Source organism: Physella acuta, unplaced genomic scaffold (assembly GCF_028476545.2).
Source record: "Physella acuta isolate Inbredline_101_S28 unplaced genomic scaffold, ASM2847654v3 ptg000104l, whole genome shotgun sequence".
Classification (NCBI taxonomy): Eukaryota; Metazoa; Mollusca; class Gastropoda; family Physidae; genus Physella; species Physella acuta.
The window spans coordinates 95,249-121,970 of NW_026731624.1; the positions used below are offsets into that span (position 1 = coordinate 95,249).

At 39.0% G+C, this 26,722-nt stretch overlaps 1 protein-coding gene across 2 annotated transcripts in view; it reads left to right on the plus strand.

The window, feature by feature from the left end:
* Nucleotides 1-12,973: 12,973 nt before the first annotated feature.
* The window catches only part of LOC131931467 (carbohydrate sulfotransferase 11), a 43,144-nt gene continuing 29,395 nt past the window's right edge, over nt 12,974-26,722 (plus strand). The window contains exons 1-2 of one of the 2 annotated variants that reach the window (XM_059288279.1): nt 12,974-13,102; nt 14,741-14,945. In XM_059288279.1, coding sequence (XP_059144262.1) covers nt 14,912-14,945 — 34 coding nt within the window. In that variant the 5' untranslated portion in view covers nt 12,974-13,102; nt 14,741-14,911. Of the gene's footprint in view, nt 13,103-14,740; nt 14,946-23,960; nt 24,388-26,722 lie in introns of those variants that run through there. The other variant, XM_059288286.1, reaches the window with a different exon arrangement.

A 26,722-nucleotide genomic window follows, 5' to 3' on the forward strand; every position in this document is an offset into this window, starting at 1 on the left:
ACACGGACAGCTACTGGGGATTTGATAAACTTGCCGTTTTTCGTGGCCATTGAGCGTTGAAGAAATGACTTCAGATAAATGTTCGAAAAACTGTTCAAAAATAATTTGACAGTTGTAAAGATGTTTGCTAATCAAATAATACAATGCCCCGAATTGATTGCGGTGAAAGCGGTGCATCTTGCAGACATTCCCTCTCCCGGAGCACTACCACCACCCTCCCTCCCCAGGACGAAAGAGGAAAATACGTCACTTATCTATTGAAAATATATACTTTTACCTGGAGTATGTCCCTCCCCCACCTCTCCTGTAATTTTCAAGAAACATCTCTGAAAGAAACCCTGATTTAAAATGTCAAAAAATCGAAAGTTCATGTAGCAATTTTTCTAGAGGAAAGTTTTTACAACTTTTTTAAAGGGAATCGTTTACAACTTGCCAGGTTTTTGTAGCTATTGCAGGATGGTAATTGCCTGGTTGGACCGTCAGTCGTGTAATAAATTATCCAGTACTCTACAACCAATGAACGGTTTACCTGAAACAATAGAGTTCGGATCCCGGGCTCAAATGTGTACGACGTCCCTGAGTCCACCCAGCCGTGATGGGTACCTGACCTTATGACGTCCCAGAGTCCACCCAGCTGTAATGGGTACCTGACTCTCAGAGAAAGTAAAGACCACACTATCCCTTCTGATGTCACTGAAATTTAAGTCACATATCAATAAAACAGGTGAACTCTACTTCACCTACCACAAGGGTACTTTACATCACTCACACAACTAAAAGAACTTTGATGTTATGAGACCGGATTTATCATACAGTCATCTTGCATGCATCTTTCTCATTACTAATTAGCAGCTAATTAATGACAGAGAGCCTGGCGTAACCCTCTAAACCAGGATGCCATGACGCTCCAACCCACTACTACCACACCCACACAAAAATTTCCTTCATCTGACTCTCCCCCTCACCCCCCCCCCCCCCCCCCCCCCCAAAAAAAAAACACCAGTGTTTTTTACGCTACTGATTGAAAAGGTAAACATTCCGCTGATTACATTTGCTATCATCTCCTGGCTTAGCTGTCAGTCATATCTTCACCTCAGGGTGGAGAATTAGCTGGATTACATTAATGAGAAGGTTTTGTTTTTGATCAACCCTCACAAGGTAAGCCGCGAGTCTAGAGTAGCCAGGCCATTGTTTTTCTTCGTTTCCTCCTTCAGCGGCGAAAAAAAAATCTTCGTTTTTTTTATTTTATTTTAGTTTTTAGTTTTTATTCGGATGTTAGAGGGTACAGCTTCTAACCCGAAGGTTCGAGAACTGGACAAATCAGTGAGTCTACCCAGCTCTATTGAGTACCTGGCTTAGGTCAAGCAGCTGCCGAAGTTACAGAAGAGCTTAATCCGTCCCATTGATCGCTAAGTTCAAAATGGGTAAGTTTATATTCGTAAACCCACATACACACAAACACACACACAAACACACATATATATATATAACATATATAAATAAATCTTCTTCTTCTTCTTCGTTCTTAATTTTTAGTGTTGAAGGGGATCGAGATTTATCTGCCAGAGGGTTTGAACTCGAGACTTTTGTTAGAATTTATCAACCATAAATAAATAAATAAATAAATAAATAAATAAATAAATAAATATATATATATATATATATATATATATATATATATATATATATATATATATATATATATATATATATAGGCTTGCGGTTTACTTTTAACATAACTTTAAAAAACATAAAAACATTTCCTTATGCTTTAAAGAAGCTATACATTCGGCAGCACAAACCTCTTTTAAAATCCACCATGTCCTCCATTCCCCACCCCCCTGCCTGTTTAATTCATATGCACAGAAATAAAAATAAAAAAGCCTATGGCCTTCAGAACGTCAGATTTGACTAGCAGGTAGGTAAACAGTCCCGTTCAGCCGTCAATAGCTGACTCGACCAGTGAACAGATTTGACTAGCTGGTAGGTACACAGTCCCGTTCAGCCGTCAATAGCTGACTCGACCAGTGAACAAATAATTAGGGCAGCAGATCACACAAGGGTGGGGCTGAAGGAATTGAATAGATCTTTTCACACGGTGGGTGGGGAGAGGGGGTTAAGTGGGGGAGGGGAGGGTGAGAGTGAAAAGATCTCTTCACAAGGTGGGTGGGGAGAGGGGGGTAAAGTTTGGGGGGAGGGTGAGAGTGAAAAGATCTTTTCACAAGGTGGGTGGGGAGAGGGGGTAAAGTGGGGGTGAGGGTGAAAAGGTGGGGGCATGTAGAGGTGGATAGAATGGGGTGTAAGTGGAGTGCAGTGTGAGAGTGTGTGTGTGTAAACCTTAAGTCTCAGTGTCAGTGGATATGCTGTTCTGATACTGTGTGGACGGGAGTTTTTATAGACGGGTGAAACTAAATGATCGTGGGTGCTGTTGGACAGAAAGATTAGAAGAAAAGTTGGGTCCTGCTTAACAGTATGTACGAATTTCAATTGTTTTGTATAAAGATAGGTTTTAAAAACAAAAGTATAACTGCTGAAAACCAAATAATATAAAAAAAATCACCAGAGATTGCTATCAGCGTGTAAGTTGTTGAAGCCAAATCTATTTTAAGTGTCACCGTGTTGTAAGAAACGGTCCATGAAGAGTGACGATTCAATGAGGTTTGAAGCGAATGTTGTATAGAACCGCGAACTAAGGTTTAAACTTCACAAACATGTTAGGGATCAAAATAGGTTTAAAATTTCAGTTTTACTCTCTCGAATATAGAGCATTGGCAAATGTAATTTAGTCGTGCAAAAAAGTGAAAGTGATTTTTTTCAGACGTTTTACATCTTACTGTATCGGGAAAACTCAATATTGTTTTCATGACTGTATGTTTGTCTGTCTGTTTGTCGGTGTGTGTGTGTGTGTGTGTGTGTGTGAACATGATAACTCGAGTATCGTTTTAGCTATGTGAACGGAGTTTCATATTCAAGTATCGGAAAGCAAACGTAGGGTTCTATCAACCTTCGAGCCATTTTGCTTTGAATTCTCATAAAGCAAGATATTCCAAGAACTGTTCGCGTCTGTGTGTTCTCAAGATCTATCAGCTCTATTGCCCAAATGGAAGTGCCTTGTAACCCTTATTTTCATGTAGGAAGATACTAGAAGGATTAGAGGAGCTCACTTCCATTTTAGTTTTCATGTGGTTGTTCGTTTCACAAAATCGTAGGGTCAGAAACATACTACTATACTGTTTGTCAAAGCACATACTCCTCAAACTGTAAAAGAACATCCCCCCCCCCCACCCGTATAAAAATGAACATGTCACCCCCTCACCCTTACACCCTACCAGTCATAACCCCCACCCTGTCTAAATTTACCTGTCTCAAGAGACCCATGTCAAGGCATGTCTTGCATGAATTACCCCTCCCCCTCCCTTTTTCCTGTATTCAAGGACCACTGTGTAACACAGGGATCATAATTTAAAATTAATGCCTTAAGATTTCGTGTCGAGTGTCGCGTCTTTTCCCAAGCCAGAAGTTATTTAACGACATCAGAGAAAGTTTGAAGCTTGGTTCACATTCGTAACATGACCCGCTTTATTTCAGGTAACAGAAATATTTTGTATTTGTGTTTTAAAATCTTAAAACATATTCAAACCTTATCCCTGTTCATTATCTTAACACTAACCATTTCTGTAAATATCGTAGTATGATAGACGAGAGTGAACGATTAAGCCTGATCATTGCCCTGTCGAGTCCAGTTGAGGTGTTATAGGTTTATGTAGCGGTAGCGGTAGCGGTAGCGGTAGCGGTAGCGGTAGCGGTAGCGGTAGCGGTAGCGGTAGCGGTAGCGGTAGCGGTAGCGGTAGCGGTAGCGGTAGCGGTAGCGGTAGCGGTAGCGGTAGCGGTAGCGGTAGCGGTAGCGGTAGCGGTAGCGGTAGCGGTAGCGGTAGCGGTAGCGGTAGCGGTAGCGGTAGCGGTAGCGGTAGCGGTAGCGGTAGCGGTAGCGGTAGCGGTAGCGGTAGCGGTAGCGGTAGCGGTAGCGGTAGCGGTAGCGGTAGGGGTAGGGGTAGGGGTAGGGGTAGGGGTAGGGGTAGGGGTAGGGGTAGGGGTAGGGGTAGGGGTAGGGGTAGGGGTAGGGGTAGGGGTAGGGGTAGGGGTAGGGGTAGGGGTAGGGGTAGGGGTAGGGGTAGGGGTAGGGGTAGTGGTTTACCCTGCAACATTGATAGCAGACCAACCAAAGCAGCCGACTAAAGTACCCGAGTGGTATAAAAACAATTATACACCAGAAAACTGAATTCAGAAATCTGTTGGCTGATATTTCGAGAAGAATTTGGAGCTATAAAACCAGTTGAATAAATTTAGTTGAATTGATACAAACTGTTAAATCAGTCATTCATGTTGTGTCAGGCAATTATACAAGTTGTGTCAAAGAAATTATGACAAAAGTTGTGTACCAAGATTGTTAAAAATGTCTGACAAATACCCTGACTTCTTCTTCTTCGTTCTTAATTTTTAGTGTTGGAAGGGATCGAGCTTTTGCCGACTCGACCCCTCCATCACAATTAAGGATACGTGTCAACTGGTTATGCGCCATTGAGGCCTGCTTTTCTTTTTGGATTTGCTTCCATAGCCTTTGTCCACCCAAGAACAGCAGTTGTTTGATTTTGGAGTTGTCTCTCCTAGAAGAGCGGCTGTCCCCAGCTAACGAGCCTCATCTGCCCGGGGGTTCGAACTCGAGACTTTTCGGTTCAGCAACCATGAGCTTTACCGACTCGACCACGCCGCCCCCTAATTACCCTGACAATTACCCTGACAATTACCCTGACAATTACCCTGACAATTACCCTGACAAATACCCTGACAATTACCCTGACAATTACCCTGATAATTACCCTGACAATTACCCTGACATAAACCTGACATGTCATTCGACGTATACAAAGACTAACGATACAATAAGATGAGTCATCAAACCTAGCATTGATCATGACATTAGCCTTGCTATGTACCAAGATTAATGATGACATTCCTTCTGACAACCAACATGTCAATCAAACTGATATTCAAACTTGCATGCACCCTTAGATTTATCCGTTGCATTAAAACAATTGTTACATTTATTTACAGTCGACACACACCCAGATAAGCATACACACGAACACAAACACACCTGCCCTATAAGATTCGAACCCCAAATGGTGTGGACTAAATGCATGCACTTGTCAAATAAATCGTGAACCCTCCCCACCCCACCCTATACCACACCCCACCCCACCCCAACCTATACCATACCCACCTTCACCAGTACACGGCACGAAACACGTACAACTTGGTACATTGAAAATATTAGGCTGCAGGTCTTCATGTGTAAAAATATACTATTATATATATATATATATATATATATATATATATATATATATATATATATATATATATATATATATATATATATATATATATATATGTGTGTGTGTGTGTGTGTGTGTGTGTATACTATTTAAAATATTTTAACATTGATTTGTTTTCTAATGCACCTTCAAACGAATCTTACTATTCCCCAAACGGTTCGCCTCTAACTGTGATAGTATTTATCCACCTACCTCTCACCCCCCGCCCCATCCCCCCACCCGTCCCTCCACCAATACAGCCTCAGTTGTCAACCCCCCACCCCACGCCTCAATTGTCGCCACCCCCCACATATTGATGTAACTAGAATGTAGATCTCGTTAAAAAGCTTTTAGAACGATCTAAGGCAGTCAAATCTTTACTCAGGTATAAACTTGTGTGGAGTGTGGGCTTACACTGGGGGAATGTGTTTACCCACCTAAGTCTACGTATAAAGACCTACTGATAATTGTATAAACATTGGAAAACCTTATCTCAGGGAGAACTTGAAACCTTTCTACTATCTGGTGCGTAAGTTTTTTCACGGATTGTCTTAAAATTTAATTTGATTTTATATTTTCCAGTTTCTGTTTCATTTTTTTCAAATCGACTTTAGTCTCTTCTAGTTATTTCCCTTGAAATTCGTTTATTCATGAAACAAGGAACACATTTCACTGCTAGATAAACACATATAAATTGTTTTATTTGAACTCAGGCAAACGTCCATTAAAAGGCCATTGCTTTTTATTAATTAGTTGATGTATAGATTCATGGTGACAGTTATTGATATACGTGTGTATTTAGTTAAGCATATTAAACTTGAGTTGTTGTTGTTGTTTGTTATTGTATGTTATGTATGGTTCTAGAAATTCAGATAGAATTTTATAGGTAAAACTTCAGAACTAACATTTAAAAACTTCTATTGAAGCTTAAAAATTTATCGAAGTGTTGATGTCGTCGTGGTCGTGTCGGTAAAATTCGTAGTTGCTAAACTGAAAAGTCTGAGTTCGAATTCGATAGCTCAGAAGCCGTGGTCCCATCGTCGTCAATCCGAAGATCTATGGAGGTAAAAAAATCTTTACTTTAGGAAACAAAAACTGCTAAAACTACAACACAACTCTCTTACTTTACCGCGCTGTCTAAAATAAAGGCCAGAAAAAAATTAAAGCGGGAGTGATCTCCCCTAACATTTCACGACTATTCTTATATAACACTACGGGGAAGGCAACCCGGGATATAGATTTTTTAATTACTTAAACTTTTAAAAATAGAACTTCAAACAATGTGTGTATAATAGTGCGGAATATTAATACTTTATAAATTCATATGCGTTTTTTTGAGAAATCGTAAATTGCGTAAAGTACTAAATCCGTTCAACTCAAAATTTGTCAGTAGACAGAGAGTTTTGATCTTGTACTTATATGTAAAATTTTATCTATCTTAAACAGTATTCAAGTTATAGGCTTTTGAAAAATCAAAAGAAGAACAAGTTACCGGAAATTGCTCAGAAGTTGGTACAGAACTACAAATTTGATATAATACTTATATATGAAATTTCATCAACCTAGCTGTAACGGTATTCAATGCTAGAGTTCCTTACATCGTCTAATTCTTCTATGCCAAAGTTCTTTACATCATCTAATTCTTCAATGCCAAAGTTCTTAATATCATCAAATTCTTCTATGCCAAAGTTCCTTGTAGCCCCTAAGCATTCAGTGCCAACAGATTTCAACTACGCGTCGTTTGATTGAAGGGCCCTATATCGTTTTAAACTTGTTTTTTCCGCTCGAACAACTAGTAATAGCAACTCGGATTTCATGGCTTGTTGTTTTCGTTCGTCCTAGACTCAATCTCTCGCGAGGGCTGAAGAAAACGACTGAGACATGTAATCTACAGACGTCTAGGGCATATATAATCTACAGACGTCTAGGGCATATATAATCTACAGACGTATGGGGCATATATAATCTACAGACGTATGGGGCATATATAATCTATAGACGTCTGGGGCATATATAATCTACAGACGTATAGGGCATATATAATCTACAGACGTATAGGGCATATATAATCTATGAACGTCTAGGGCATATATAACCTACAGCTTAATGGTGGGATATATAATATGCATACATTTGTATTGCGTAATGGTGGGATATATAATCTACATACATATCTTCTATTGCGTAATGGTGGGATATATAATCTGCAGACTTTTGTATTGCGTAATGGTGGTATAAATAAATCTACAGACATATTATACTGCTTAATGGTGGGATATATAATCTGCAGACATTTGTATTGCGTAATGGTGGGATATATAATCTACAGACTTTTGTATTGCGTAATGGTGGGATATATAATCTACAGACTTTTGTATTGCGTAATGGTGGGATATATAATCTACAGACATCATTTATTGCGTAATGGGGGATATATAATCTGCAGACATTTGTATTGCGTAATGGTGGGATATATAATCTACAGACTTTTGTATTGTGTAATGGTGGGATATATAATCTACAGACTTTTGTATTGCGTAATGGTCCAGTCAAAAATAAACAAGTAAACTGCGTACGCTAGCCGTTCGCTGATTCTTTAGAATAAGATCTATCTGTCAAATTTTGTACAACAGGCGCCATATGTCAAGTCATATACAGCAAGCACGATCTGTCAAGTCATATACAGCAAGCACTATCTGTCAAATCATATACAAGTTCTATCTGTCAAGTCATATACAACAAGCATTATCTGTCAAGTCTTATACAGCAAGCACTTTCTGTCAAGTCATATACAAGTTCTATCTGTTAAATCTAATAGAACAATCAAGTCAATCATCTGCCAAGTTTAGTATAACAATCAATATCTGCCAAGTTTAGTATAACAATCAATATCTGCCAAGTTTAGTAAAACAATTAATATCTGCCAAGTTTAGTATAATAATCAACATCTGCCAAGTTTAGTAAAACAATCAATATCTGCCAAGTTTAGTATAACAATCAATATCTGCCAAGTTTAGTATAACAATCAATATCTGCCAAGTTTAGTAAAACAATTAATATCTGCCAAGTTTAGTATAATAATCAACATCTGCCAAGTTTAGTAAAACAATCAATATCTGCCAAGTTTAGTATAACAATCAATATCTGACAAGTTTAGTATAACAATCAATATCTGCCAAGTTTAGTATAACAATCAATATCTGCCAAGTTTAGTATAACAATCAATATCTGCCAAGTTTAGTAAAACAATTAATATCTGCCAAGTTTAGTATAATAATCAACATCTGCCAAGTTTAGTAAAACAATCAATATCTGCCAAGTTTAGTATAACAATCAATATCTGACAAGTTTAGTATAACAATCAATATCTGCCAAGTTTAGTATAACAATCAATATCTGCCAAGTTTAGTATAACAATCAATATCTGCCAAGTTTAGTATAACAATCAATATCTGCCAAGTTTAGTATAACAATCAATATCTGCCAAGTTTGTATAACAATCAATATCTGCCAAGTTTGGTAGGACAAGCTATATCTGTCAAGTTTGGTAGGACAAGCTATATCTGTCAAGTTTGCTATAACAATCAATATATGTCACGTCTTGTACGACAAGCTATATCTGTCTAGTCTTGTTTGTTTTAATCGCTGCTTCTATAGTGTTGTAAATAATGTTTTAATAGCCCTAGCCACATGGATGGCTGTCAAGATATACGGCTATCATCACAAGGGGACACCTCCTTAACATTCTTTAAAATTAGTTTTATGTTATATTTTGATTATGACAAGCGGTGTGCATTTAGTCTCTGACTAGTGGTCTTCATGTGGTCTCTGACCAGTGGTCTCTGGCTAGTGGTCTTCATCTGGTCTCTTCCTAGTGGTCTTCATGTGGTCTCTGACTAGTGGTCTTCATGTGGTCTCTGACTAGTGGTCTTCGTGGTCTCTGACTAGTGGTCTTCATGTGGTCTCTGACTAGTGGTCTCTGACTAGTGGTCTTCATGTGGTCTCTGACTAGTGGTCTTCATGTGGTCTCTGACTAGTGGTCTTCATGTGGTCTCTGACTAGTGGTAGCACCGTTTTAATTTTTCTCTTCAATCAAACATGACTGTGTTGAAGGCTAGAGTTCGAATCTAACACCAGCGACAGTTAAAAAACCAGCTAAAGCTACAGCCGACAGTGTTCGTGAGGGCGGGAGGGGGAGGGGGGATGAATGTCTCGTCTGAGACACGTCATCAATAAATGCCGCAGTAGGGGGGCAATATGACTTATGTAACAATCAGCTAAGTGTAGGCGGCATAGAAATAAAATACGATGTAACAGATATGGTGCATTTCTTAGAAAACATGGCGTTAGTTTGTCTGAACTAGAAGCTTGTTTCATAGAAATAAAATTATGTAATCCCAGTAGTGGGGATGGGGAAGTTAATGGGAGGGGGGGAGGGGTTGTATACTTTTCGTGAAACAAAGTTGGGACGAATGAACGTACAGGAAGCAACAGTTATTTATATTTTTTTTAATTTAAATATAGAATTGGCAATAGGTTGAGGATAATCTCTCAAACTACTTGCTTGAGGATAATCCCTATCACTACTTGCTTGAGGATAATCTCACAAACTACTTGCTTGAGGATAATCTCTATCATTACTTGCTTGAGGATAATCTCTATCATTACTTGCTTGAGGATAATCCCTATCACTACTTTCTTGAGGATAATCTCTATCACTACTTGCTTGAGGATAATCCCTATCACTACTTGCTTGAGAATTATGTGTGTACATATTATTTTTACCGTGTTTTGTTAATAATGATTTTTATGTTTTAAAACCCTAAGCTAAACAAACTTATCTAATGACTTGTGTATCGCTTTAGATAAGAGAAAAAAGTTTTCATCTAACATTTGCGATCATTTCCATTGGTGTAAGTTTTTAAGCTATTTTAGTTTGTATGTATGGTAGTTTTCGTGCTGTTTCGTGTCCTTTAAAGTTAACTATATTTTAGGCATGTTATTCCAACAATATTTTAGGCATGTTAACATTTAAATAATTGTTTTAGGCATTTTGACATTTTAACAATATTTTAGGCATTTTGAAAGTAACATTTTTTAGGAAAACGAAAGATAGCGACATTAAAACAAGCTGATAAATTGAGATGCGTGACGTGGTCTGATAACAAAGGCCGATAAACAGATTTCAAACACCACACATGTGCCCATCCCACAGAGAAGCTTCGAGTTACAAATTCTGATACTTTCCTCGCTTCCCCTTAACGTTACTGTCGCACTCTTCATTTAAATCATCTAGTTCATCGTTTTCCTACATTCACTCTTCAATTTTACATTACCTCTCTCCCTGAAAACATTACATTCCCTCTTTCCTTCTATAACTTTACATTCCCTCTTTCCTTCTATAACTTTACATTCCCTCTTTCCTTCTATAACTTTACATTCCCTCCCTCCCTGTATAACATTACATTCCCTCTCTATCTCTTCAATGTTACATTCCCTTTTTCGTTCAAAACTATTAAATTCTCTCTCTCTTCAACAAAACAATTCGTATTTTATTTTTTATTGATAACGCGGTCTAAGCCTCCACATCAAAGACGAGTCATCGATTAGTGTTCATCTCTGTGTGATCGATACCTAAACACAAATCAATCAAGCGTAGCATCGGCGGGCTGATTGTTTAAGCTTTCCGTTACGGCTTTTTAATTTAAACTGGATCATAAACCAAAGTAGCTAAAGTTTGGATAAACGATACATCTATAGGCGTGTCACTGATAAACTAGATAATACGGCTAAACTAGGCATCACGGCTGAACTACACATAAGAAAACTATACGTAAAAAAGGTCATCTGGTACTTCGAGAAAAACATATTTTTATCAGCGGGAAGTTTTGGTGCCTTTCGCAGTGAAAGTTGGCCTCTCTTGAAGGGAGTGGTCCATGATTGCAAGGTCTTTTGGTCTATGTTGCAGTGGTCTATATATTAGACAATTAGCAGAGTTGGATAAAGCCAATGGTAAACAAATCATTTGTCTATGTTGGATAGTAATGCAGATGAACTTTAATAAGGTACTGATTAGTGCTGAGTTGACTCAGGAACACAGTGAAGCCTGAAGATGTTTTGCTGTTCTACAATCTTTTAAATCCTGCCTGTAGTATGAAGAAACTCGTGTGAACTAGCCCATTCAATAGTTAAGCAAGCGTTTAAAAAAATGCTTGTTGATTTAGCTAATTTTAGCACATGATGCATAAAACTGTTTCTAAATATTTCATATTCTTGACAAAAATGTGACTCCACACGTGGAGAAACAGAAATAAACTTAAGCGCAAAACGAACTCTCTTTTTTACATCATTTTTAAACATGTGCTGTAGAAAACTTGATAAATCTTTTAGTTGAACCAAAAGACGATCTGTTTTTCTTCATGTAATAGAACGTGAAATTTGCCAGGTAAAACTGCATGTAACACTCGAATGTACGACAAATGCGAGGTTAAAACGAGTATATTCTGGTCTATATTAATCAGATCTTAACATCACTGATTCATTCAAATTAAACTAACGAGAATAAAACGAGTATCTTTTCGTCTATTTTAATCAGGTCTCAACATCACTGATTCATTCAAATTAAACTAACGAGAATAAAACGAGTATATTCTGGTCTATATTAATCAAATCTCAACATCACTGATTCATTGAAACAAAACAAAACTGTTACAATTGATTGACACCGTGTGTTATCTTCAAATGACATTTATTTTTTAAGAGGAAGAAAAACAACGAAATCGGCGCCACAACCCGCCCCACCCAAGACGTAAAGCCTTTACTGTTGCTGGTTTTTTCCCAAACACATTCTAGCATTTATACGCTACACAGCTAAATCTAACGGTTGTTGGTCGATTCACACACCACATCCCACACACTAGAACTAACACACCAAATCCCACACACTAGAACTAACACACCAAATCCCACACACTAGAACTAACACACTAAATCCCACACCAAATCTTACACACCACACACACACGTCTCACACACCACAAGTCCAACACACCACAAGTCCATCACGCTAAATCCCACACAAAATTACTTACATACCACACACATAAACCCCCACACATCAAAAAGTCAAGCATACAAGTCAAACACACCAAACCTTATACACCATACACACACATCTCCTCTAAACCAAAGCCAACACAACCATTCACACACCAAAAAGTCCAGCACACCAAAGCTAACACACACACACACACACACACACACACAAACTCCACCCACCATTCTACCTTTCCCACAATTCACATTACCAAACGTTTACTTTTATTACACACCCATCACTCTAAGAATACGTTTAACAGTTAGCCTATCCGAATACTCTAGACACATGTAAACTAACCGAAGCTGTACAGATAGTATTTTACCGTCAATAATTCAAACCACTTTTAAGGTTCCCTAGTTTCCAGGAAAGGAAAAATAACCCAGATAAGATTTGAATAGCTTCCCCTGATTTGCGCAAAGATTTGAATAGCTTCCCCTGATAAGTACTTGTCCCTGTCGAAATCCAATTACAGCGGGTCGCCTCCCCTGTCAGTTTGTTTACTCTCCCCTGCGTTACCCCACAAAGCAATAAAACGTTAATTTATGAATTCTCTGCATTGCGAGATTGGATTAGACTGTCGACTGCTATAAAGGAAGAGATATATTTTTTCCGTCTTCCTTGGATACAGGTAAAACGTCTTAACTTAATTCTTATAATAAAAGCTTGTAAAAATAGATATACTTGGATATAGGTCTACCTAGAAATATAATTTCATGCGTCATTCATACCTATAAAGATATATCTTACCTGCTGTCATTAGGGGTAAAACTTAAAATTATTTTTCTTATTTCAAAAGATATATTTCGTCTGCTATATTTAGAATTAAAACATTATTCAGTTCATTAATATTTTTCGTCGCTACAATTGCAAGTAAAATTACATACACGATTCGTTTTTAAAAGATAAATTGTGTCTACTATAATCAGAGTTAAAATGTCAAGCTTATTTTTTTTAAGAGCTTAATTTTTCTACAGACTGTAACAGATTTGTCCATTAAACATGAGGTAGATTGGGGTAGTATTCGCCATAAAGCTGGATATTGTTCAACTAATGAACAATTATCTTCTATTTTCTTTGGTTTATAACGTGACCTTAGGGGCGAACTAGATCCTAGATAGAGCATTCAAATAACGTGCATGTTCAGAGTGCCTAATGACATTGTTATCACTGAAATTTCGTTTCTGAGAAAATTTAGGCGTATAATCTATATCTGCGCATAGTCAGCATTCTTGCAGCTATGTTCATATATATTCCATTAAGGTAAAGGATGGTCGGTTCATGTATTTATATCTCGTTTTATGGTAAGTCTTTATGGTTTGTCTGATTAATCTTAATTAGTCGTCTCCTTGCCGCACACCTTGCTGCGACGTTCAAAAAATTGCGTTTAACTGGGCGAGCCAACCACAATTGGCACCCCCCTCCTCCACACATCACCACCCCCACACTGTCCTGTGGTCCTGTGGTCTACTGAACACGCCACTGTCCTGTGGTCTACTGACAAACGCCACTGTCCTCTGGTCTAATGACCACGCCACTGTCCTGTGGTCTAATGACCACGCCACTGTCCTGTGGTCTACTGACCACGCCACTGTCCTGTGGTCTACTGACCACGCCACTGTCCTACCACCTTAAACATAATATTTTGTCCCTACCACAAATCGTAATACATTTTTTTACTAAAAACTCATGTTATATGTCACGTTTCGATAGTGTCACGTTTCGATAGTGTCACGTTTAGTGAGTGTCACGTTTAGAGAGTGTCACGTTTAGAGAGTGTCACGTTTAGAGAGTGTCACGTTTGAGTATTTACGTTTAGAAAAGGTCACTTTTTTAGTTTCACGTTTAGATTTTCACGTTTATCTAGATTCAGGCTTAGTCACATTCAGAGAACGTAACGTTAACAGAGTGTCACGTTTAATTAGACTGTTAGAGTGTCACGATTATAGAGTGTCATGTTTATAGAGCGTCATGTTTATAGAGTGTCACGTTTAGTTAGACTGTTAGAGTGTCACGATTATAGAGTGTCATGTTTATAGAGCGTCACGTTTAAAGAGTGTCACGTTTGTAGAGTGTCACGTTTAGATAGTGTCACGGTGAAAGAGCGTCACGTTGAGATAGTTTTACGTTTAGATAGTGTCACGTTTAGAGAGTGTCATGTTTAGAGAGTGTCACGTTTAGAGAGTGTCACGTTTAGAGATTATTTCACCACCAATCGCTAGAATGTTCTCACCCTCAAATCCCCCCCCACCCCTCTATACAATTGAAGCAGGTCATGTGACCCACGGGCTACTAGAGGATGTTCACACGTGGGTCTAGCAGAGGTCAAAGGTCAACTCTAAGAGCAACGAACCCAGGAGGCTGCCGGAAGTCTTGACAACCTTCTCTTTTCTAGGATTAGGATTAGTGGATAGCTGTGTCAGGATTAACTCAACCCAACATGGCGCCCAAACTTAAAGGTCCACTGAAGGCTGGTAAGTGTATGTTTTAGTTTGTGTATGTGGCATTTCATTAGATGTGTCAATGCGTATCGATTTATTGTGTGACATTTGTAGTTTTGTATTGTTTTGTTTTCTGACATATGTCATACAGTGTTATGTCGACGCGCAGGTATTTGTTTTTCACAGTCTCTTATAGCATTGAAAGGAGATTAAAAAATGTGTGACATTTTCGACACGTTTATTTATTTTCAATTTTATTTGAAATCACGCTGTGCGTCAAGACAACCCCACCCAAAAAAATTGATCATAGCTAGATTATAAATTATAGAGTATGTCCAATCTCTCTTGGTGGACTTGAGATTAGCCATACACCTGTGGCAGTTACTTTAACCCCCCCCCCCCCCACAATACACCCTACCCCATTACCGTCTTTATTTACCGTCTGTATTTATTGACGCCCATTTACACTGGTATATCTATCACACACCTGGGCTAAATACACTGGTATATCTACCACACACCTGGGCTAAATACACTGGTGCATCTACCTGTGCTAATGTATAATGATGCATCTACCACACACTTGAGCTAATATGTCACATATCACGTGTCTCCGACATACACACACACGATTATTAATGCTTGGATCAGCATTATAAATACCATATCATCAAAGCATGCAGTCGATATTACGTCAAACAATTCAAGGCGGATTAACGTTTATAGTTTACTGAGATGGTTTACTGGGCAAGTCAATAGAGATATAACCACAAGATGATGACAGATGGTGTGTTGGTTGCTGGTGTTTGTAACAACAAATGTGTATGGTTGTTGTATGGCCTGTTGTATGGCCTGGTGTATAGCCTGTTGTATGGCCTGTTGTATGGCCTGTTGTATGGGCTGTTGTATGGCCTGTTGTATGGCCTGTTGTATGGCCTGTTGTATGACTTGTTTGTTGTATGATCTGTTTATTGCATGGCCTGTTTGGTGTCTAGGGTAAGGATTGTGTCTAGCCATATGATGATTTCTAGTCTAATGATTGTGTCTAGACCTATGATTGTGTCTAGCCCTACGATTTTGTCTAGCCCTATGATTGTGTCTAGTCATATGATTGTGTCTAGTCATATGATTGTGTCTCGCCCTATGATTGTGTCTAGCCCTATGATTGTGTCAGTAATATGATTGTGTCTAGCCCTATGATTGTATCTAGTCATATGATTGTGTCTAGCCATATGATTGTGTCTAGCCCTACGGTTGTGTCTAGCCCTATGATTGTGTCTAGCCATACGATTGTGTCTATGATGATTGTATTATAACCCCAGCGTGAGTCGTGACGTTACTCACGTGCATGTGTGCGTGAGTGCACGCGCTCACCTGGAGTCAAGTGCTCACGCCGAACCAAGTACCTGGCCTGTCGGTTTCGGTTATTTCCCCTCCACTTCCGACACCTCTTAGCCTGTTTCCACAACTCACACGTGAGCGCCATCTTGGGGGTCCAGCACGCTCTACGAGTGACGGGCTGACCCCTGAACGTGACCCCCGGGGCTTTTATTGTTAGATGGAATATAGAGAGTCTGGCCCTTTCATGTTTTACCCAGGGATTTTATTGTTAAATGCATAAGTAAGGCTCTGATTTCTCTACACGCAACAAGTGTCCCACTCAACTGACCTTAACCTTAACCTACTTAACTTTTAACCCTAACAGTAACCATTTATTTAATAAAATACTTAAAAAAAACTTTTTAAAAAACCACGTTTTTCTTGTGGACTAAAAAGTAGAAAATAAATTTTTCTTTTGTGCTTCCTCGAGCTGTGCAGGTTCTTGTGATGACTGACAAAAAACGTGGGTACGTTCACCATCAAATTTCCCGACCCATCTGCCCGACCCACGTTTTTTGTCAGTCATCACAAGAACCTGCACAGCTCGAGGAAGCACAAAAGAAAAATTTATTTTCTACTTTTTAGTCCACAAGAAAAACGTGGTTTTTTAAAAAGTTTTTTTTAAGTATTTTATTTTCTCCTTTTTAGTCCGTTGCTACACATGAAAAACGTAGTTTTTAAAAAAGTTTTTTTATATAGTTTATTTTCTACTTTATCTAATGACTTGATTAAGTATGACTTGACTAAGTGTTTATAAATACACGGACTAAAAAAATCTTGAGCGACCAGGATTCGAACCTGGGTTGTCGCGGCCACAACGCGAAGTACTAACCACTATACGATCACGGCCAGCGCGCTCACATCGATTGGGGCCGAAGTAACTGTGTCTATAAGCCTCCAGTCTTGTCGGTATCTTTAGAAATCATGTCCTCAATTTTTTGGTCCTTGGGGCGTAATTAAATTAAGCTAATTACGGTCTCTAATTGCTAGTTTTTATGATTGCATCTGAAATTGTTAGGCGAAAGTAGCCTGTATGCCAAATTTCAGATCTGTAGAGCAATCAGAAGTGGGCTAATTTTCGATGTCAATTTTAACAACAAACAAACAAATCCACAAACGCGAAGCTGAGTTAAGAAAAACGTGTTAAAAATACGGCCACGGCTTCACCCTAACTTAGCAAGGACTTCTCTAGCCTAGTCCCTGAAACATGTGGCTAAGACCCCCCCCCCCCCATCCCCCCCCCATCCCCCACCAACCCCTAACACCTCCCATCTGGTGTGTGTGTGTGTGTGTGTGGATCCACGAGGGAATGATCAGATAGAGGCTGGAGGTCAGCAGACTTGACCCAAACTCTGGTCTCAATAGGTCAGCGTGGTGAGCAGAAGTCGACTCACACCTCTCTGTTATCTGGTAAACATCTGGAAGGTCAGTCTCGCACTCTCCAGATACCCCCCCCCCCCCCCGCCCCCACCCCCACTCCACTTATCCCCCTTTTTCTAGAGAAGTACTGTATCAAACTCGTAAAACGAAATACCACCTTGGCAACTATTATCACGCCTATCGTGTAAATTTATAAATCAGGTTTTATTTCTTTCAGGCACCCCCCCCCCCGACCCCGGATAAAATAAAAATTATTTAGTTTATATTGAAGACACATAGCCGACGGTCGCAGATATATGTCTTCACTTACCGCACCTATTTTACCGACTCAAAGCATCAAGTTATAAAAAAAATTTTAATCGAATTTCTAAACTTTTATTTGGCACCCCACGTTGCTCTGACGCCGGTAAACGTCTGTGTGACTCCCAGACGCCGCTGTGACTCAGTCATCTACCGCAGCATCAATAATCGCTTTCACTCACACACTCTTCATGCCCCCCCCCCCTGCCGTCTTACCCCTCAATCAATCAATCACCGTCTTGATTGTTCCACCAATCGCCACCCACACTATTTCTTACGTTCCTTTAATCACTTTTACACGCTCACTTCTTCTCACACCTAATATATCGTCTCCATCCACGCCTACCCCACTCCCCCACCCCACTCTCCACCCCACGTCCCACTTTTTCTCCTCAGCCCATATCGTAACCATTTTTTTTTTCTAATTCTATTTTCGCGTTTTTACAATTTCATTTTTTTTTCTTAGATTTTTCAGTTTTGAAAAAAAAATACACGTCTGAATGTTTTGAAGGAAAATATAAATAAACTAGTTCAGTTCTATTTACTTTAAAACTTTCTTGAAAATTGGTGAGATAAACAGATACAAGTTTTTTTTTATTAACTTTAATCAACAATATTACAAGATTCAAATCTGAATATTCAAACTCAATACTCACATAAGACAAATTAAAATCAGACAAACACAATACTGAAAACAGAAAAACACAAATCTTACACAAACACAATTTTCAAAGCATACAGACACTATATTTAAATCAGACAAATACAATGTTTAAAGCGTACAAACATAATAATTTACACTTCATTTAAATAAGAAATATTCAAATCTGACAAACACAAAACTTAAATCAGACATACTGAAATTATGAAATCAGACCAATAAAAAACATAAATACGACAAACTCAAATGAAACAAACACAAAACTGAATCAGAAAAACACAAAACTGAATCAGACAAACACAAACTGAATCAGACAAACTCAAAACTTGAATCAGACAAACACAAAACTGAATCAGACAAACACAAAACTTGAATCAGACAAACACAAAACTTGAATCAGACAAACACAAAACTTGAATCAGACAAACACAAAACTTGAATCAGACAAACACAAAACTTGAATCAGACACAATACTGAATCAGACAAACACAAAACTTGAATCAGACACAATACTGAATCAGACAAACACAAAACTTGAATCAGACAAACACAAAACTTGAATCAGACAAACACAAAACTTGAATCAGACAAACACAAAACTTGAATCAGACAAACACAAAACTTGAATCAGACAAACACAAAACTTGAATCAGACAAACACAAACTGAATCAGACAAACTCAAAACTTGAATCAGACAAACACAAAACTGAATCAGACAAACACAAAACTTGAATCAGACAAACACAAAACTTGAATCAGACAAACACAAAACTTGAATCAGACAAACACAAAACTTGAATCAGACAAACACAAAACTTGAATCAGACAAACACAAAACTTGAATCAGACAAACACAAAACATGAATCAGACAAACACAAAACTTGAATCAGACACAATACTGAATCAGACAAACACAAAACTTGAATCAGACACAATACTGAATCAGACAAACACAAAACTTGAATCAGACAAACACAAAACTTGAATCAGACACAATACTGAATCAGACAAACACAAAACTTGAATCAGACAAACACAAAACTTGAATCAGACACAATACTGAATCAGACAAACACAAAACTTGAATCAGACAAACACAAAACTTGAATCAGACACAATACTGAATCAGACAAACACAAAACTTGAATCAGACACAATACTGAATCAGACAAACACAAAACTTGAATCAGACAAACACAAAACTTGAATCAGACACAATACTGAATCAGACAAACACAAAACTTGAATCAGACACAATACTGAATCAGACAAACACAAAACGGAATCAGACAAACTCAAACGAGCCAGCACATTGTTTGACCTTCCCGCACCGTGACCGATTTCAAAGTGAACTCATTTTGGTGAAGACATAAAACGAGGCTGAAGACACATTGGAAATGGGGTTGGGAAATTTGGAAAGAGTACCATCTACTTCCGGTGTGAGGGGGTAGGTGAAATGTTTAAGGCAGTCTGACCTTGAGGGAACAGACGAGATGAGAGAAAGGTTGGGGGGGGGGGGGGTGAGGGAGCTTTTTTCTGTTTCTTGAGAATAGTTTTTGTTGGGGGGGGGGCAGGAAAGATAGGGTAGGGATGGGGGTGGCTATGTTATCTTTTTTTCTAAACAAGACAAATCCGATCGTTAAACGCCTTAGGCTTTGGTCTCCTGTAGGTGGGGGGGGGGGGGGGGTGTATGAGTGTGGTTTGGTCTGGCGGTGTGTGTATGTGAGTGTGTGTGTGTAGAACTACATGTGTGTGTTCGTGTGTGGCTAAGCGTAAACCTGGGCTTAGTTCCAGTTCACTGACTTTTATTTTTACGTCGAAGCAAAAAAGATGTCGGTATTTTTACTTACCACATTTGAGCTAACCTAGTTATTTTTGGTGTTATTTAGGGGAGGGGAGAAAGTTTTTGAAATCTGATATTTAAAATGTTCGGTAGTTTTTGTTTTGTGGTGAGTTATGACGATGATTGGTGTAGGTTGTGGGAGTTTTGGATGGTTGTTGATGATTGTTGCAGGTTGTTGTTGATGGTTTTAGCTGTTTGTCGATGGTTGCAGCTGGTTGTTGATGGTTGCAGCTGGTTGTTGATGGTTGCAGCTGGTTGTTGTGGGTTGTTGATGGTTATTGATGGTTGCTGATGGTTGTTGCTGATTGTAGCTGGTTGTTGTTGATGGTTTTAGCTGTTTGTTGATGGTTGCAGCTGGTTGTTGATGGTTGCAGCTGGTTGTTGATGGTTGCAGCTGGTTGTTGTGGGTTGTTGATGGTTGTTGATGGTCTCAGCTGGTTGTTGTGGGTTGTTGATGGTAGCAGCTGGGCCATGGGCCACACCACGATAATGTGACGTGACGTCATGTGGTGATGGGGTGGGATACCATTTTACTACGCAAATGCTGCGTCGGCATGTAAGTTATAGAGAAGCAAAATATTGTAAATTATAAATATTTGTTATATTCTCATCTCTGAAGGACCAAGTAGGTTGTTTTTTGTTGTTTTTTTACATCGTCCCAAAATAGATTATAATTACAATATATAACAACATTGAACTTTAAAATAAAACTAATTAAAGCATCGACACAATCAATAAATTGGTAATCTACAATACAAGACATTTCACCTTTAAAAAAATATATATAGCAATTTTTTTTTTGCTATTTCTGCATTTATTTTTTTATCACACGACGTCGCTAATTCCCCCCCCCCCCCCCCCCCCATGTGCGTAAAACCATGACCCTACTTGCCGTTCTGGGAAATCCAGCCCCTCAGACAACCAATCGCTACAAAAACTCTACTTCACCATCTCTAAAGACACCTCAAACCCTGTGACCACCATCACCTGCGACAGGCTTAGCTACTGTAGAACAGCCTTTTTACCATCACTGCTGTTTTTGTGTCGGCATCTAGCCGTCTAACACATATACTGCCCCAAAAAAAATTAACATTTTCATTGTCGGCATTGTCTGGCATAATTTTTCCCCTAAAAAACAGAATGAGCTACATTTGTAGGTTAACATCTTTCTCGTCTGCGTCAAACAAAAGCTCATAAATTACGCGCCGCGCATGCGCCGAGAGGCATCACTCGCGCAGCTCTCGCCGGCGTGATGGGTCGGGAACTCGGGGCTGGCGGGGTCAAGCAGAACTCACCACCCAGGGGCGCGCAGACAGGTCGGGAGAAGCAGACGATAGCTCTTACGGTGATGATGACATCGGGAGGGGTCTCACGTTGTGCATGTTAGGGTCACGTGATCTAGATTCGGTCAAATAATAGGGCTTGTAAGTCTGCTGTCTCGAAATCTACTAGCTGGCAAGTACGAGAACGAGAAGTTGTGACCTACCTACAAGCCGTATTAGTGCATGTGATTTATTTAGAACACGATCACGTGATGACTTCAAATATCAGTGCCTTACATGTATCTCTTCTGCTAGCCCCGAAGTACGTACAGACCCCCCTTCACCCGGAAGACATAGAAAGAAATATATTTTATGTATAAATATATATATATATATATATATATATATATATATATATATATATATATATATATATATATATATATATTTCAATTAGATGTCCGTATATTTTAAAAGTTTCCCGACTAAGTCCTCGGCTATTGTTTCAAATGAAGAAGACTAAAGATGTCAAATTAAAGCCTGTTTTATGTCATTTCAATGTCATGTCATTTAAATGTCACTTAGTGTGGCGTCAGATTGTAATCAAACAGAAACATGAATACAGAATTTCGAAACAAACTTAACCAAACTATTACATCATATTTATACTTAGGAATTTATAACAATTGAGTGAATATGTATTTTTTGAATGGCGGGAGGGAGGCGGCATACCATGGAGAGAGTCAAACAGTCTTAAAAATGTTTAAAGCTCATGGTTGCTAAACCGAAATGTCTCGAGTTCGAACCCTCGGGCAGATGAGGCTCGTTACCTGGGGACAGCCACTCTTCTAGGAGAGACAACTCCAAAATTAAACAACTGCTGCCTTGTAGTTTGTTCTTGGTTGGACAAAGGCTATGGAAGCAAATCCAAAAAGAAAAGCAGGCTGAAATCGGAGTCAATGGCCTCAATGGCGCATAACCAATTGACACGTAACGCTCAATTGTGTTGGAGGCGTGGTCGAGTCGGCAAAAAGCTCATGGTTGATAAATTCGAACAAAGTCTCGATTTCAAACCCACTGGCAGATAAATCTCGATCACCTTCAACACTAATAATTAAGAACGAAGAAGAAGAAGAAAAAAACTAAATATACAATAGTATTATTATAGCTGGATGTTGCTTTGTTGTTATAATGTTGTTTTTGTTTTAGATTTTTATTATATAAGACTTTTCCTGATCAATGATGGTATAGTTAAATATAGTTAAATTTTAAAAAATATACGTTTACCAATAAATGATGTTTTCTTCTATTTTAAAAAGACATTTACCAATCAATAATGTTATATTTATGTTTAAAAAGGCATTTACCAATCTAGCACGGGTGTCGCTATAAAGTTTGCGGGGTGGGAAAGTCCAACCGAATGCTAGGACGCCCTCGCGAACGTCAGATTTAGATTACCGTAGCTAAGAATAAATTCTATTTCTGTCGACGTCTGGGCGTCCTACTTTGAGTGAGGGGAGACTAGAAACTGCAGTGTATGCAGCGGTAGCTCTGCGTCTAGAGTTACCGCCCTTGGGTAAACTAGTGGTTTAGAGTTGTAGTCCTTGGTACGAAGGACCAACTTTCGTTCAAAATTTTTTTGTTGTTTTAATTCACAGTCTACTGATTACATGCTAATTACTGGCTTGTGACGAACCCAGAAAATATGTCTTGTGGGAATGTCCCAGTTGTAGGTGTTAAGTTGATTTTTTTATTACACAGGTGAAATATCGATTCTTTAGTTTTGTATTTTTAAATGTTTATTTCTAAAACGGTTTATACTACCCCTACCCACCCACTAAAATACTCGTGTATTTTTACACACCCCCCCCCCCCCGCCAATCTTTTAAACACCGTGGTACACACGCATCCCTTCAATAACATGTTGATAGTAAAACAAGTCGCACACACGCACACACATACACACACGCAGACACACATACACACACACACGCAGACACACGCATACACACACGCAGACACACATACACATACACAATTATTGATTGTTACCCGACCATCCAGGTACCCTATTAGACTACTACCTCCAAAAACCGGAACCAAACTACCTGCCACTCCCCCCCACCCACCACCCACACACTATAGTGCGTGGAACTTAGGAGTGGGGTGCGGGGTGGTATACAGCTCATTGTTGGGTCTCTCTAGGTGTGGCTACAGTGGATCACGGATCTGGAAGAATTTGATTTCAATACGGCTGACACACCGCAGTTTGTTGATTTCAATACGGCTGACACACCGCAGTTTGTTGATTTCAATACGGCTGACACACCGCAGTTTGTTGATTTCAATACGGCTGACACACCGCAGTTTGTTGATTTCAATACGGCTGACACATCGCTGTGTGCTGTTGATTCCTGGGCTAGTGAGGTCTTATCAATCCAGTCGCTCATTGATCGAACGTTTTATCCGGTCAGCTAAATTATGGAGGGGATGTGGTTCTTCCTGGATTTTATTAATTTTCCTTTCACTAACAAATTGGCAATTAAAGGATTCGTATGTGATTAGTGTTTGGTTAGGGATTAATTAGTTAGATTTTAATTAAGCTTCGCTGTTGGATTACTATAAAGATGGAATCAAAACGGATAGGTAAGTGATGATTTATAAAAGTTATAAAAAAGTTATATTTTATAAAAATGATAGTTTTGTAAAATGGTTGTTTTATAAGTGATATTTATAAAATAATTTCTGGCCTTTACAAATAGGTTTGTTTTTCGTATTTTTTAAAATTATTTTATAAAAGTAATATTTTATTTTTGAAATGCTTTAAGTGATAATTTTAGAAGGGATGTTTAGATGATTTTTTGTCTACTACAGTAATGAAATTTAGGTGTTTTGTGTTAAGTGTAGCTTTTTTAAAATTAACTTATAGAAAATGTATTACCGTGGGGGTGAGTGATGTTTTGTGTGTGTGTGGGGGGGGGGGGGGGGGAGGGGTAGTCTAAAATAAATTAGCATAAATTACCCGCAATTTAAACAATTTACTGTTTTATTTCAAAACCAAGTATATAGTTCCGCTTATTGATGAGGTGATAGCGTGTAGAGAATTTTTATTTGTTTAGTTTCTCGTCAGTGACTTGACGATCCAGCACTAGCCGACCCCTTGACTTCTGTTTAATACAGTAGCGCTAGTAGCGGACACCCCACATCTTCAAACAACGCCCCTTCTAGCCAGTAGCTGTCCTGTTTTCGTACCCCCTACATCCGCCTGTATCACGTGGTACGATATCGCTCACGCCGTTATGGGCGTCAGTGGTGTTCGCTAGCTTTCTCCAGCTGACGTCATTCACGTAAACAACGATCACGTGACACTGCGACAAGGATAGGAACAAACCTTATACTTTTTCAACTTTTTTGGTTTGACGTACCCTTTAAACCTGTCGCAGGTTCCGTCGGCAAGGTTTAGGTTTCTGTGTAATATATGCAGCAATTAAAATTACGTCATTGATTGAAAATTTGGGCACGACTGTGCAAAAATTGACGTTTAAAAATTATATTGCACGGTGTGAAATTTAGAGTCAATTATGAGCAAACTGAATTTTTTCATAAAAAGAAAGCAGGCGATATCACAAATAGCGGGGTGGGGATGGCTCACATTGGGAGAGGTAATGTTTTATCCGATGAACTTAGACACTAGGTCAAGGCCACCGAACTCTTTCATCAGGTCACGTGACCTTTGGTGTAGATTTTCTAAAGGTGTTGGTGGAGGTAGCCGTTTATTCGCTCGCGGCTAGATCACAGGTGAGGTATGCCAGCCTAAAGTGCCGGTAAAACCTGGCCACTCAAAGATATACAGTTGAGATTGGGCCACTCAATGAAATACGGTTGAGATTTGGCCACTAGGAAATAGATATTTGGCCACTCAGAAATAGAGATTTGGCCACTCGGCGAAATACAGTTGAGATTTGGCCACTCAGAAATACAGTTGAGATTGGGCCACTCAGAAATACGGTTGAGATTTGGCCACTCAGAAATACGGTTGAAATTTGGCCACTCAGAAATACGTTTAAGATTTGGCCACTCAGAAATACGTTTAAGATTTGGCCACTAGGAAATAGAGATTTGGCCACTAGGAAATAGAGATTTGGCCACTAGGAAATAGAGATTTGGCCACTCAGAAATAGAGATTTGGCCACTCGGCGAAATACAGTTGAGATTTGGCTACTCAGAAATACAGTTGAGATTGGGCCACTCAGAAATACGGTTGAGATTTGGCCACTCAGAAATACGGTTGAGATTGGGCCACTCAGAAATACAGTTGAGATTTGGCCACTCAGAAATACAGTTGAGATTTGGCCACTCGGAAATAGAGATTTGGCCACTCAGAAATACAGTTGAAATTTGGCCACTCAGAAATACGTTTTAGATTTGGCCACTCAGAAATACGTTTAAGATTTGGCCACTCAGAAATACGTTTAAGATTTGGCCACCCCTCTAAATACCCTTGTAACGTTACCTCCAATTATTTTTGTTCAGAACGGCCGAGCCTTTGTTTGGATTTCTCTCCCTTTGTTTATTTAAAACCTGTGGCTATCTCCACACCTTCACAGGGGATATTTGACTCAGTGCAACCCATCACAGGCATTCCATCAGCACCAGGGGGGGTAGGGGTGGGGGAAGGGAAGAGAGTGTATTGTATAGGCAGAGTCCAACTCTATCATTTACGTTTGAAAATCGTTTTTTAGATCTTATACGCTGTATAGACAATACACGATACACACACACACACATACATACATATATATATATATATATATATATATATATATATATATATATATATATATATATATATATATATATATCAGTAGCACATAACCTACACTTATTTATTTACCCAATTACTCAACACCTGAAGTGGGTATCCCCCACCCCCCGCCCACCTCACCTCCACCCACCCCATCCACCCATCTCCCCATCCAAT